Source organism: Lepisma saccharinum, chromosome 4 (assembly GCF_977018435.1).
Source record: "Lepisma saccharinum chromosome 4, izLepSacc3.1, whole genome shotgun sequence".
Classification (NCBI taxonomy): domain Eukaryota; kingdom Metazoa; phylum Arthropoda; class Insecta; order Zygentoma; family Lepismatidae; genus Lepisma; species Lepisma saccharinum.
Genome location: NC_139232.1, coordinates 73,409,888 through 73,423,452, shown reverse-complemented (window position 1 = coordinate 73,423,452; position 13,565 = coordinate 73,409,888). Strand labels below are relative to the sequence as shown.

The 13,565-nt window shown below is 38.7% G+C and overlaps 1 protein-coding gene across 1 annotated transcript in view; it reads right to left on the bottom strand.

The window, feature by feature from the left end:
- LOC145986974 (uncharacterized) overlaps window positions 1-13,181 on the bottom strand; it is a 31,020-nt gene extending 17,839 nt beyond the window's left edge. The window contains exons 1-3 of the mRNA XM_083121438.1: window positions 13,127-13,181; window positions 10,043-10,223; window positions 6,152-6,224 (exon numbers count right to left, since the gene is read on the bottom strand). Coding sequence (XP_082977564.1) covers window positions 6,152-6,224; window positions 10,043-10,106 — 137 coding nt within the window. The 5' untranslated portion in view covers window positions 10,107-10,223; window positions 13,127-13,181. The remainder of the gene's footprint in view (window positions 1-6,151; window positions 6,225-10,042; window positions 10,224-13,126) is intronic.
- Between the last annotated feature and the right edge of the window lie 384 nt (window positions 13,182-13,565).

Below are 13,565 nucleotides of genomic sequence, written 5' to 3'. Positions count from 1 at the left end.
ATTCAGACAGGGCTCGTCAAAGGGTGGAAGTATAGAGTTTTCACCAACGACTGCTTTTTCAGCAACCCGCTGGTGCCTACGTCCCTCCCGGTCTGGGTTACATCCCCCACGGACCATTCACCCCTCCGCAGTGCTAGTTCTCCCCCCCCTCGGTACCCTCCCTTGCCCCACCCCTTTCCCTCTAAATTTGAAGAAACCTTTAAAAATGGACCTCCAGTTTTTCCTCTAGCCCAAGATAGGCCTTCTTTTTCGAGGGTTAAGGCAAAAATCTGCTTTTTTTTTCAAATTATTAATTTACTGGAACCTGTAAAATAAAGTATTTGTTTTAGTACTACTTACCGGTGATCTAGAAAATAATGACAAATAATAACACTTAACTAACAATATATTCAGAACAACAACACCTCATTCTAGGATCATTGGAATATTTGATGTTTTTATCGTTACGGTTATCAAGAAATTAAATTTAAAGTTAGGGATCTCGCTCCCTACTTGAAAGCGAAGAAAATCAAAAGTGTAACGGAAATTTCGTTTGCACCGGTTTTGAGCTTCAGAAGTTTTCAAGTAGAGGGCACCTTCCAAATTGGAATTTTAATTTCGAAACAATATCGACACAATTTTTTACGAAAAAGGATGTGGTGCAGACTTGAAATACTCCAACGTCACAGAACCCTGGTGGCAAAGGGTTTGTGGAATTGTCCCCCACCTTCAATAAGTTTACTTGAGAAACTTTTTGGTATAAACGAAATATAAAAGTGATGCATTACAATACAAACAAAGGGCAATCTAATGATCAGTGGCGCGCACTGTGAATCAGAGGTCCCGTCTAGTTGGCTGCACTTTTAGACACCAGGTGTAGCGCAGGTGTATCCTGAGTCAGGCTGGTGCAAGGAAATGACGTTCAACCAAGCAGACGCTGGACTCAAGAACAGCGGTGTTGAAGTTCAGAAAGTTAAACAAATGCCTCCTGCATGCTGCTTCAAGCGTTCATTTGATTGGTGAGCACGTATCATGTGATCATACACCACACTGTAGACCGCTCCAGAATGTCGTGCAAACGGCGTAGCACCAAATACACTATTTACAAGAAGTCAACGAAGTAGACGGCTCGGTGTTGCACTTTGTAACCAACTAGAGGAGTGAGTGCGAAGATAGTTAAAAGGGGCTAGAGAGTAATGGCGAAAGCAGTGGCGTGGATTTTCGAAAGAAGGCGGTGGAGGGGTCGTATACTTTTTTTTAGTAGTCCTCCCCATATTGTTTCTACATTTTCCTCTGTTTCACGTTCTTTCTTTTCCTCCTTTGAAATACTGGCTCAAAGGAAGGGAGGTTATGACGCCTACCAACCCCCTTGAGCACTCCACTGGGTGGAAGCTATACCGCGCTTGTTGAAACTTGTCACCTTTCCCGCGCTTGCGATCGCTCGATAGTTTCTGTGCCAATCACAAACGAGATTCTTGCCGTCTCCTAGGCGACAAGGAGCGAATGGGAAGCAGAGAAGCAGCGCTTACGCACGCGGTGTTGCCACTTGCTACTTTGTTCCTCACGTTGTCATTCAAGAAGTTCATTTTGCACAATTATCGTGGTAGTGGTTAGTGTACTGTACGAACATTTGTAAAGTTGAAGTCCTGATTCGAACGCCAGTTCGGTTACTTTGACATAGCTCGAGAGGAAGCCAATCGGATGCGTATCTGGTTTCGAGTCAGCGCCTGTTTTCCTGAGAAGCGCTGTTGTCACGTTTACCTGCAGTGTTTAGACATCCATTCATTCACTGCGACGTTATACGGCGCACGCTTTTAGAAGGAACATGAGTTCGGCCAATACCCAGCCAGTGCTACTGCGCTGTTGCCAAACTAACTGCTATCGCAAGGGAAGGACAGCAAATTTGCGATGTGTCCATTATTTTGATAATGCATGCAGAGTATATATGAGTACAGTGAAATAATATAGTGAATATTTCTACACAGGATTATAATATCACATCACTGTAGCTTATACGAGAAACCCATACCTGAAAGAAGTTTGAAGGCATTTATTCATCACCGCTCTCGTCGTCTTCCTCGGTCTCCGTGTCACTGATTTAACTCATTTTCCGAGTCACTCTCCTGGAGGTTAATGATTAGATTTTGCACCCTTGGTGCTGTACTACTGGTGCTAAGTTTTGGGAGTGACATTATTTAAAATAAAAAGAACGCACGGAACACACACTATCGCACGAAAGGGCTGTATTTAATCTTTTCACAAACTGTTCTTTGTGGCGCACAAGTTAACGATAAGCGAATAATTTTACACCTGCCTTGCTACGAAAACGCTGAACTCAAACTGACCCAGGTTTTCGATGTTCGAGAACGCCCAGAACAATGAAGGGTCATTGTTTATATCGAGGCGAGTTTAACACCCACAGTTTTCTCTAGACACAACAACTCAGCTGCGTCAACACGGTGGCAACGAAGAAAACAGGCGGAAGGAAATGAAAGGTGATGTTTCCCTTGTTTCTTCAAGGAACGATAACTCCGGCTGTAGGCGACGGAAATTCATGGGACTTGGACAGTCAGGTTCAAAATGTCGTGCCCCATCTTATGATGAATCTTAAAGTGACATGTTTTATGGAAACTTCTTGCGCGCAAGAAAAATACACCTGCCAAGTTTCATGGAAATCGGAGGGGGAGACTTAGACCTCCCTTGTAAGTGTATTAATTAATTACAAATCGCGCACGCGCGCACACACACTATACATATATGTGTGTGTATGTATGTATATTATATATATAAGTATATTAGCAGGTAACAATATGTTATAAGCACATTCTTACATTCCAAAGAAGCGCATGTGGGATGGCAAAACGGATCCCGATCCGAAAATTCCGGATCCGGATCCGGATCCAAAAGTACCGGATCCGGATCCGAAAGTTATGGATCCGGATCTGAAAAATTTTAGGATCCGAATCCTTAGGATCCGGAACCAACGGGATCCGGATTTCGGATCCGCCAGGATGCGGATCTGGCCATCCCTAAACTGTACAACGTTGAACTCCTGCCATTGGCTGATCGCCACGCACACCCTCTGCGTGGCCCCACCCGATATCGCTTCTAAAAGCGTGCGTCGTATATACTCCCAAGGTCTCTACATTGCATATATTATACAGGGTGACCTGCAATTAGATGTATTCCCTGAAAGGGGTTAAAGTAGAGGCAATTTGCAATAAATTTGACCATATGATACCCCTTCCAAAAATTAGTGGTTTTTGAGATAATCGAATTTCTATTGTTTTTTTTAAATGACAATTTTCCACATAAAAATGCGAATTGAGAAAAAACAGCTCCTTGTATGACACATATTTCAGCGTTTTCTGATAGCTAACAAATAAGTGGTTCGTTGAAAAGAAAGTTTGTCCCAAATAACAATCACATGTAAGTAACGGGTGGATCTAAACTTATAAGTGGTGATAAAAAAATCCAATCTAAGTTTACTTGGCAACATATTAATAACAAAAATGGTATGACACGAAGCGTACAAAATACTTAAATTACTTCCTTGTGTCATCAGCTATCCAACAAGGTACAAATGTTGCTAACATTCACATTTGTGTACAAGAAATAATACTTCATTCATCTTCTTGTGAATGGAATCAATGAACAATACAATTAAAGAACATTATAAGTCTTGCTCAAAGTGAGCACCTCCGTTACGAATGCAGGCACGCAGGTTTTTACGGACATTTGTTCTCTTAACTCGTGATGTGATGGTGTCCTTGATGTGTTGACCAGTTGTTAAGATCCTCTCCCTGAGCTCTTCTTGCGAGTTTACCGGTGTCTTGTAAACTAAGTCTTTCATGTGGCTCCAAATGTAGAAGTCGCAATATAGTATATATATGTATTATATAATACATATACAATACAATACATATAATATAAATGTATATATAATAAATTGGCACAACACAACCTAGCAAAGATAACCGCAACCTCACGTTATGAAATCTCTACAGAAACTGAATTTGCAATTTCTCGTTTACTCCACGTGGACTTGTCAATTACTGTCAGTTCCTAACGGACGCTATTGGTGGGAAAAGTTAGAGGGGAGGATATACATGGCTCCACGTGGACTTGCCATATGGTTATCAGAGGGAAACTGATCTTTCTGAATGTTGTAAAGTCTCATTCGAATCAGGACTTCAACTATAAATTTTCGTGTAGCTTACTTGCGGCCTGGTTTCTCCCACCAGAGGGCAGTTGACAGTAGAGAGCGACAATTCTGCGCGGTTTCTGCCCAAAAGTTCAACGTTCGGCGAGCGCAGAAATGGTGACAGTTTATTCCAAACGCAGAGCAGGTGACATCCACCCACCCCTTAATTTTCCATATGCGTAGCAACTTTTCCAAAATATTTGCTACTATAGGGTGTTCCGTATAGGACGCCGAATTAGAAAATTAAATAAAAAGGGAAAATATCATGAAAATAGTTATTTTTCACATATATGTAAGCAGTAACATCTCCCATTTACGTATGAAAGACAATGTCAGGCATATGTCCACCCCTACTGAGTCTGCATGCATTTATACGCTCCACAAAATTATTGATGACCCTCTCGCTGATGTCTGTCCCGATGCCTCCAATAACCCGTATGATTTCCGCCTTCAGTTCCAAAAGGGTTCGTGGTTTGTTGGCGTGCACCTGTGATTTCACAAACCCCCATAAGAAGAAATCACAGGGTGAAAGATCACATGACCTTGCCGGCCATTCCTGGTCACCACTTTGGTAAAATGTTGGCAAACTGTTCTGTATCGTAACCACAACAAACGTGTCAAAACAATTGAAGCTACATTAATCGGCATGATAACAAATACCAACATTGGTAAGAACAGGTCTGCCAACCTCGAAACAAAACATAGCACTCGATTCAAATTCGGCGTTCTATACGGAACACGCTTTATTTTCGGGAATAGATACCTCGGTTGTAAGTGAGTTGAGTTCTTCACTCACAAGCCAACCACCTACTCCCATCGTCCCCCCTCCCTTTTTCATGAGGGGTAGTATGTGGTTTTGGCGTAAATTTCCATGTTATGCATTTCTAGGTATACCTGTGTAATCTGCTTCATTGTTACTTATTTCACCCTTAAGTTGAAACCAATTATTCCATTTGTTGTGTATAGGATTCATTGCGACTATTATATTTTCTATGTAAACTGCATTTGACCCATTTCACGTGATTTTTAAACAAAAAGATGTTCCCCAACCATATTCTTGCATTCCGCGTATAACATCTCCGTGATGTAGTGGTTAGCATAGCGCGCTACGACGCCAGGTGTCCTGGGTTCTAATCCCGGGCTGGACATGGTTGTTCTTCATTAGTCTCTCTTCATCAATTTCTTCATATCATCAATCATTAGTCAAACGTGGCAGAAAAGCGAAGTAAAATAAATCACATCAATCTATCTATCAATGAAAACTCCTGCTCCTTTGCAATCATGCGGGCTGAACATATGCTCACATATCAGGTAATATATTGGACCAAATCAGTCAGTGGCAAAGCAGACTTCGTAATGGGGATATGATATTTTGGAGCAGGACTTCATGTGTTTATTTAATTTATTTTTGGAAAGTTTAACCGAACGAGGGATTATAACTTCTATCCCCGTGGGCACGCCACTGCACACATAAATAATAAAGTCGATTACATAATGTAGAAATAGAGTGAAAGGATTTACAAGACGTAGAATTATGTTTTCCGTAATAATAAAACCGTCCAGAACATGAATTAGACCATTTTAAATTTTAATAAAATTAAACTACTACCTGTGTGAACAAAATAACATTAAATTCAACTTAGAGAAAAAAAAATTGCAAAAGAGAGATATCTTTTTCACTGACTTTCACCACATGACAGTAGTTATGTTGATGTTCTCCAAGCTATTGAAAGCTTAGCACTCGGCAATTAAACATTCGTCAGTTTAACTGCAAAAATAGCAAATATTAACTTTGAAATTTAAGAGACGCTTTTTAGGACTGGGTGAAATCTCCTTCGAAAATGTACGAGATATAATCCTCGATTTAAAGTAAACAGAATGGCTTTTGTTTGAAGAATAACATTCGGAGACAGTTATAACGATATTTATGCAACAGCAAATACAGAATATGGAGTCAACGGTACTTACCAATTAGTTGTGATTGTTCCGCTTCTACTTTGCAGCAGTTTGATTTTGTCGTCCCTGGATAACCGAGATGCCTCTAAAAGGTACCAGGTAAACACGTATAAACCCAATGCTGAGATATTATTAATTGATAATTAAAAGCAATGCAACTGGAATCTTTAAGAGTGTGATACAAGTAACAACCTCAGACTATCAAGAAAGAAGAAAGCAGTGTGGACTTTTCTGGGTAAATCTACACGTTGCATAATAATAAAAATATGGAACCGATTAAAAGCGCTCTCCTAAAGCGTCTTTTCGTGTGCCTTTCAATTCACTTGTGAGAGTTTACTCACTTTGAACGACAGCAAATTAGAACAATCTTCAAGTTTGAATTGTTTTTGTTTGGTTGTTTTTCTTGCTTTCAATTTGTTTCGTTCCAAAATTGATAATCATCCAGCAATGAACCCCTACAAAACTAAGTAATTCGATATTTGAAAGGTTGTCTTGGTACACTCTCTAGATTTTTTTGAACACATATTGATTTGAGCTTTCAGTTCCTCATTTTCTTTGCATCCAGGGACGGCGCCAGAAATTTTCGACTGGGTGGGCAGAAGCGCCATATTGATAGATTAGGGCGGGCAGTATAAATGTAAGACCATATATAGTATACTGTATATGTGTATGTAAGACGTATGTATCCTCTCTCTCTCTCTTACACTCCCGATTCTCTCTTACTTCTTTTCCCTTTCCTTATCATGTTTTCCTCCTTATTCTTTTCTAATCTATCCTCCCATCTTGTTCCATTTTCTTTCCCTTTGTCTCTGATGGACACAATTATTTCAAGGAAGTGTTTAGCATGTGCAGCCATACATTCTAACCACATTATTTCATGCATGTTAATACAGTGAAATAAATGTGAATTAGGTTTAAGCTTGTGTTGCAAATACAAGGCACATACTTGATTTTATGTATTCGGCGACAGTGATAGATTGATTTGATTAGTTGATTGATTTGCTTTATTTTACTTCGCTTTTTGTGCCACTTTTGGCTAATTTGCGAAGATGGGGATGAGTGATGACATGATGAAATTGATGAATGGACACTCACTCACAAACATCCATGGCCAGGCCGGGATTCGAACCCAGGACCCCTTGACGTCGTAGTGCGATATGCTAAACTCTCCTCCACGGGAGCCGGAGCAACAGTGATAGAAAATACGATGGTAGACAATCGTGAAGTTTCTCGTAATTGAAGACATGTTCCTGAGCATAGTACTTTCATTGTATGAGTCTTTGACTGAAAGAGTTTTGTTACTCCTTTGGGGATCACATTTCTTAGCTTACAAGGTTTGCACAACTGACAAATCTATCTGAACGTTTGTAGTAGCGGCGATCGGGTGCCAACATTTGATGGGCAAGGACAATATACTTTTTCTTGATAGAAAAGGCTTAGCATAAAGAGGCCATAGTGCGGGTGCAAAAAGTGGCGGGGAACTGCATCCCCCATTTCCCGCTTCTCAATCGCCGTCACTGCATGTTTGGATTAAAATGAACGTCTTATTAGGAATGATTTAAAACGCACACGGAAAACCAATTCTTTGTTCATTGTCCATGAAGTATTCCTAGTCTAATGAAAGGCTATTTTGACAAAATATCACTCATATGTAATAAAAAGTAAGATTGAAAAATCTGTTCAGGATTGAAGAAATTATTAGCTAAGTTGCTATTCGTTTTCTGAACTCTCATGTTACTAATGCGGGAGATGCAACACACGTATGGTTACATGAACATATTTTTTGAGGTAAACAAATGATTTAGGACACAAGGAATTCATCGAAGTTGATCACCGTAACAGCAATAATTCATGTATTTTTTATAGATGACTTGGGTTGTATGGCGTGACCATTTCGAATACACTAGAATGTCAACCTGTGGAGCATACCCTGGAAACTTTATTATTTTAAGGGCAACGAGTCCCTGGAACCTGGAACCACTGTCAAAGTAATAATTTATGAGGGTTTGTATTTTGAGTGTCAGAATGTATTTGTTTTCGCCCCTTCGTTACTTTCATCTAATCACAATTGAAATGACTTAAAATAAAAGAAATCAACCACGACTTACTCTTCCAAAAATGGAGTTTCATTACGTCGTACCTCTTAGAAAGTTGAGGTGGTAGTTTCAATTGCACAGCGTTTCATTAGTGGATCAAGGCAACTAATTCCGTGAACAATGACGTTGTTTTCCAAAAGTCTCAATTTGTCTTCTGTGCTGATAAAATGACACTTTTGGTGCGAGTTATTTCTGTATATTTTTTCCCCAATGGCATAACGCTGTCGCATTATAATGAAGAGGTCATGTGTTGCACTCTCCCCTCTCCTGGTGGAAGCACAATGAACACTGGTTCGGACTACACGTTAAACTGTAGGTTTAGTCCCAATTAGCCCATCTGAGCATAAAAGTGGGCATAAAAACAAACAAACGTGACATAACTTTTTTTCTTTACTTCAGCAGCATCTACAGATTCTGTCGACATTTTCGGCTGATTCGTGTGGCAAAATTTGTGTCGAAAGAGGATTTCTAAATATGATAAGCCAGTCATTAGCAATTGAATAATTCTGTAGCTTTTTCCATACATAACTGGTTTATCAAAATGTATTCACTTCGGTATTGTAGTGATTATTGTGATTCGTTCTTATTAGTAGAACGAATATAAAATTGATATTTCGCATACCATATTGATATTTGAAGATGACAGGTATATAAAAATTTTAATGAAATAAAGAAAAAATACACTTCTGGAATTTCAATGCAGAACTACCGTCATTAAAACTATACTATACTCTCTAGCATACTTAAACCCGAAGGTTTATGGATGCAGAAACACAAGCCTTCCATCTGGTTCTATCCGGGGCAAGACCAATCCAATCTTTCCCATCCTTGCCGATTTCTTTTATGTCCATCTCAACGTTATCCCTCATCTTCGTCTTGGCCTTCCTACTGGTCTCTTCCCAACAAGAATCCTGTAAACTATTCTGTCCTCTGCCATTCGTGTCACATGGCCTGTCCATCTAAGTCTTCTTGATTAAATTATTCTAATAATAATAATAATAATTAAAAAGTCGAAATGATTTATTGTGATGCTGGAAAAGTAACGCTAAGATGATGTTTTTATTTGTTTATTTCGAGATTATTTTAACCATACCCAGGCTGGGATTTATATACGTATGTGGAGACCCGAAGCTTACAGCACCAAGACCTCACTCCAATCCCCTCTACACAGTTTCAGTTATAACGTCTTGCCAAGTGACATGGTGTGGTTTGTCATTATATATTTTTTACCACATCCGAAGTACCTATTTTTTTCATTATGTGGTACTTTTCAATCCAGTCTTTCCCAGTGAAGTCCCGGAGCTGCAGCTGCAGTCCTCAAGTTTACCCTAAATTCTCATCTAATCTTGATCATACCCTGCATAATCTTGAGCCTCCTAAGCCTACTAGCTGCTTTTAATCATGGAAGTATTCATTTGATCACAGCTTCTGTTTCAATAGCTCTAGTAATTACTTTCACTTTCTAATAAGAAAATTGGCTTTGTATGGGATGATAATATGTGAACATTTCTAGCATAGATAATATTCACAAGTAAAATGTACATGTTATGAACACCAGAATACACTTATTTATTGAATCATTCCTATATCCCAAGTACTGTATATGTACTTGTTGAATTTGATTGGGTGGGCAATCGGGTGGGCACAGGAATTTTTGGGTGGGCGCTTGTCCACCCGTGCCCACCCCTGTCGCCGTCCCTGTTTGCATCCCCAACTATTGAACAGAGGCATACAGAGACTTTTTGCGTTGGTGTCACATTTGGAGTAATAAGCTAAATTAATTATATACAAGATGTAAAATTCTCACCTGCTGCTTTGACAGTCCTCCTCTTGGCAGATGCTGTTGCCTGGATCATCGTCCTCTGTCCCATAGGCTTTTCAGAAGACGTGAAGGCCTTGGCGTTCAGTTTGTCTTGAACTTGGCTGTCATCAGGAAATGTGGGTTTGGTGGCGTCTTTCCACTTCCCAAACGATGTTGAAACACTTTTCTGAGAAATTCAAATGTGTTCTTTTAAAATTCAATCCTTACTACAAGTTTACGTACAATAACTAACTCTGAACAAATTGTGCAATAAGTATGATTGTAATGTTCTTCGGCATTTACGGATTTGAAGCCAGTAATCCACATAGATAGAGTTCCTACTAGATCCCAGTGGCGTCTCGTCCCTTGGGGCTTCCGGGGCTTAGCCCCTAAAGAAAAACGGACGTATTCACGTAATTATCAATCACCATAACGCATAACTATCACACAGTCTTTCAAAAGGCGATTTTTACCCACGTAAATTCATCGTCTGTTGCAATGGATACGACAGCGCTCCTAGCGGGATTGATGTCAATTATCGTTTTCCGGGGCACGTCGCAAAGGAAGGCGTGGCCAACACCCACCTACACTACAGTAAAGGTCACATGCTAGCAGAGAAAGGAGGGGAGAGTGCAATGGATTTGAGTGCTGATTCGGGGCTAGTTCCGTTGCGTCGCGTTCGAACTCGCGTCATGTTCTGTAGTGTTTTGGTGGCTTTCATTCGCTGTTTGAGTGAGTTTGGCAGGGTTAATGTTCGAACACAAATTGATGAAGGACATAGGCTGTCAATTACAAGACACAATGAATTTGTCCAGAAAAATGGACATAATGAAAGAGAACAATCTTTAAACAGAGGCATCTTCCCAGATTTATTATCCCTTCATAGAAGAGGGAAAACTAAAGAGGGAACTTCGTGTTCTTTATTGTAGTGAAGAGTTGAAAACATAAACTCTATCAGTATATTGCATTCATTTTTTATTTAAAATTATTTAGAGTGTACCTTTTCAGAAACAGTAAAAATGACAAGCATAGTTTTAATAACTTCAGTGGCAACAGCTGAATCTGAACGATGTTTCAGCACATTGAAGCGTATTAAAACCTGCTTAAGAAATGCAATGGGACAAGACAGACCAACTGCCTTGGCACTTGCTTACAATAGAGATAGAATACATTTCAAACATAGAGGGCTTCAACGAAAAAGTAATAATAAAATTTGCTGAGCAGAAGAACAGGAGTCAACGTTCGTAGAAAGGTATGTTTCACAACAATACCTGTTCCTTTTGTAATCATGTCAATTGTCATTATATTTTAAATTCTTTCAAAAAATAAGTCCAGTTTTGTAGTTTAGAAGAAGATAAATACCCGTTTTTTTGTAATTCATGTAATTTGTCATTACATTTTAAATTCTTTCAAAAAAATAAGTCCAGTTTTGTAGTCTAGAAAAAAAAATACCTATTTTTTGTAATTCATGTGAATTGTCATTATATTTTAAATTCTTTAAAAAATAAGCCCCGGCCAAATTTGAGGCCACGAGACGCCACTGCTAGATCGCCTTTCTAATCGCTGCTACTAGAAGGTATTCTAATAAGAATTCCATCTCCGTGGGAAACGAGCATAAATATTGTTCACGCGGTTTCTAAATTTTGAAATATCAACTTGGCGTTTGATTCGCTATTTTTCTCAATATTTTCTCGCTTATAGGACTAGGATTTTTATGACCCCTAAAAATCACCACAATATGCAAAATAAAATATGCTCTTATCACCTAAAATTTTACAAAATATGCCCTTATAACTAGACTGTTTCAAACATCAGTATCTAACTTATGCTGAAATATTTTCATATACATACTATTTTAGTTCACTTAATGGGCCCTGATGAGTTGAAATGCACAATGAATACTTTCTGTAAATTTTCAATTAAAAATGAAAAAGATTTTGCTGCAGTCCAAAAAAAAAAAATAATAAACCTCGGGTGAACATGGGAGTAAGAACGAATCCACTTGGAAAATTTCTTGGAAAAGCGAAAATATGCTGAATATGACTGAAAATCCATCAAAGATGCTTTATTACATAGAAATTGCAAAATATATCAAAATATGCCCGTATAAAGCACCTTAATTCAATTAGTTTCTTCACAGTATGAAATTCTATATATCTAGGAAACACATCACCCTTACCAAAAAAAATATGCTGTCATAAAAGTACTAGCCCTAGTAATAATATTAACACAATATAATTTTACCTACGGAATTGTACATGATTAGATGCCTTTCTATGATTTCATTCATTTCCAAAAAAGTGTATGTTTCAGGTGAATGTTCCATATAATTATATCAATAATAAACAGCCGTTTAGAAGGAATTTAACTTTGTGATCTTTGAATGTTACCTTAAACAAGACGTTTTGAACATCAAACCTCCCAATTATTTTTTATGACCGGTAGATTGATTTTCAAACAGCAATACTCAAGCTAGACTGCAAAGTTAAAACAATAAATGATATTGTGATTTAAAATAAGTACAGTGGCTCAGTCGGTAACGCGTCTGACTACCATGCTAAAGGTCCCGGGTTCGATCCCCGGCCGGTTCAAATCCGGGAACTTTTCTAACGATGGAAGCGGCCCCGGCGCCCACCCAGCGTCGAATAACATGGGTACCTGGGGGAAACCCTGGGGGGTAAAGGCGGTCAGGGGCGTGATGCTGATCACATCACCCCCACTCACGACCGGATCAAGAAAGTGTGGGGCGTTACCCCCACACCCCCTATACGCCTTCATGGCGTGGTGCTATGCACAGGGGAGCACTTTACTTTTTTTTACCTTTTACAGATACTAGATATAATTGCTTATATGATAATGTGTGCCATTTCTGTTACTGTACGAATCCATATTTCCGCAATAGACTAATTCGGGATCGGAACTTGATTCTTTCCGTATCACGGTACAGATTTTTCAGGATCCCACACACACCTAGAGTCTTTGATTCATTTTGTGTTCCTGTAAAGAAATTTATGATGAATACTGTGAGTTCTTAAGATTTAAATGACCGAAAAATGTATATTTATATTATTAAAAAAATATATTCCTTACCTTTTTGTTTTTTCATTGAATTTTTGTCTCTTATTAGTTTTATGTTACATTTGCATTGGCTTTTTTTCTAATATAAGATCTATGGGAACATGTAAGTATTATTGAGCTAAAATATTGTTGCAAGACAACAATACAATTTTCTCCTGATATTTATTATTAGAGCTCGAATTTTTGTGACGCCATATTTCATTCTTGCCTGCTTTTCGATTATTTAGTTCATGTTGCTGGAAAACTGTTCGAAAAAGACACGCCAGAGCCCGTGGTAAACCAGTAAGGTTAAATTTAAAATCAAATCTCGTACTCTTTCAGAACATGTAGTTTATTTTCAGTTTTTAATTGAAAAATTTAACTGTTAAATAGAACTGACTGCCTGATTAGTGGTTAAAGTGATACTTCAATTTTTTATTAACCATCTGGTGGAGGGATGTTTATGGGTCCC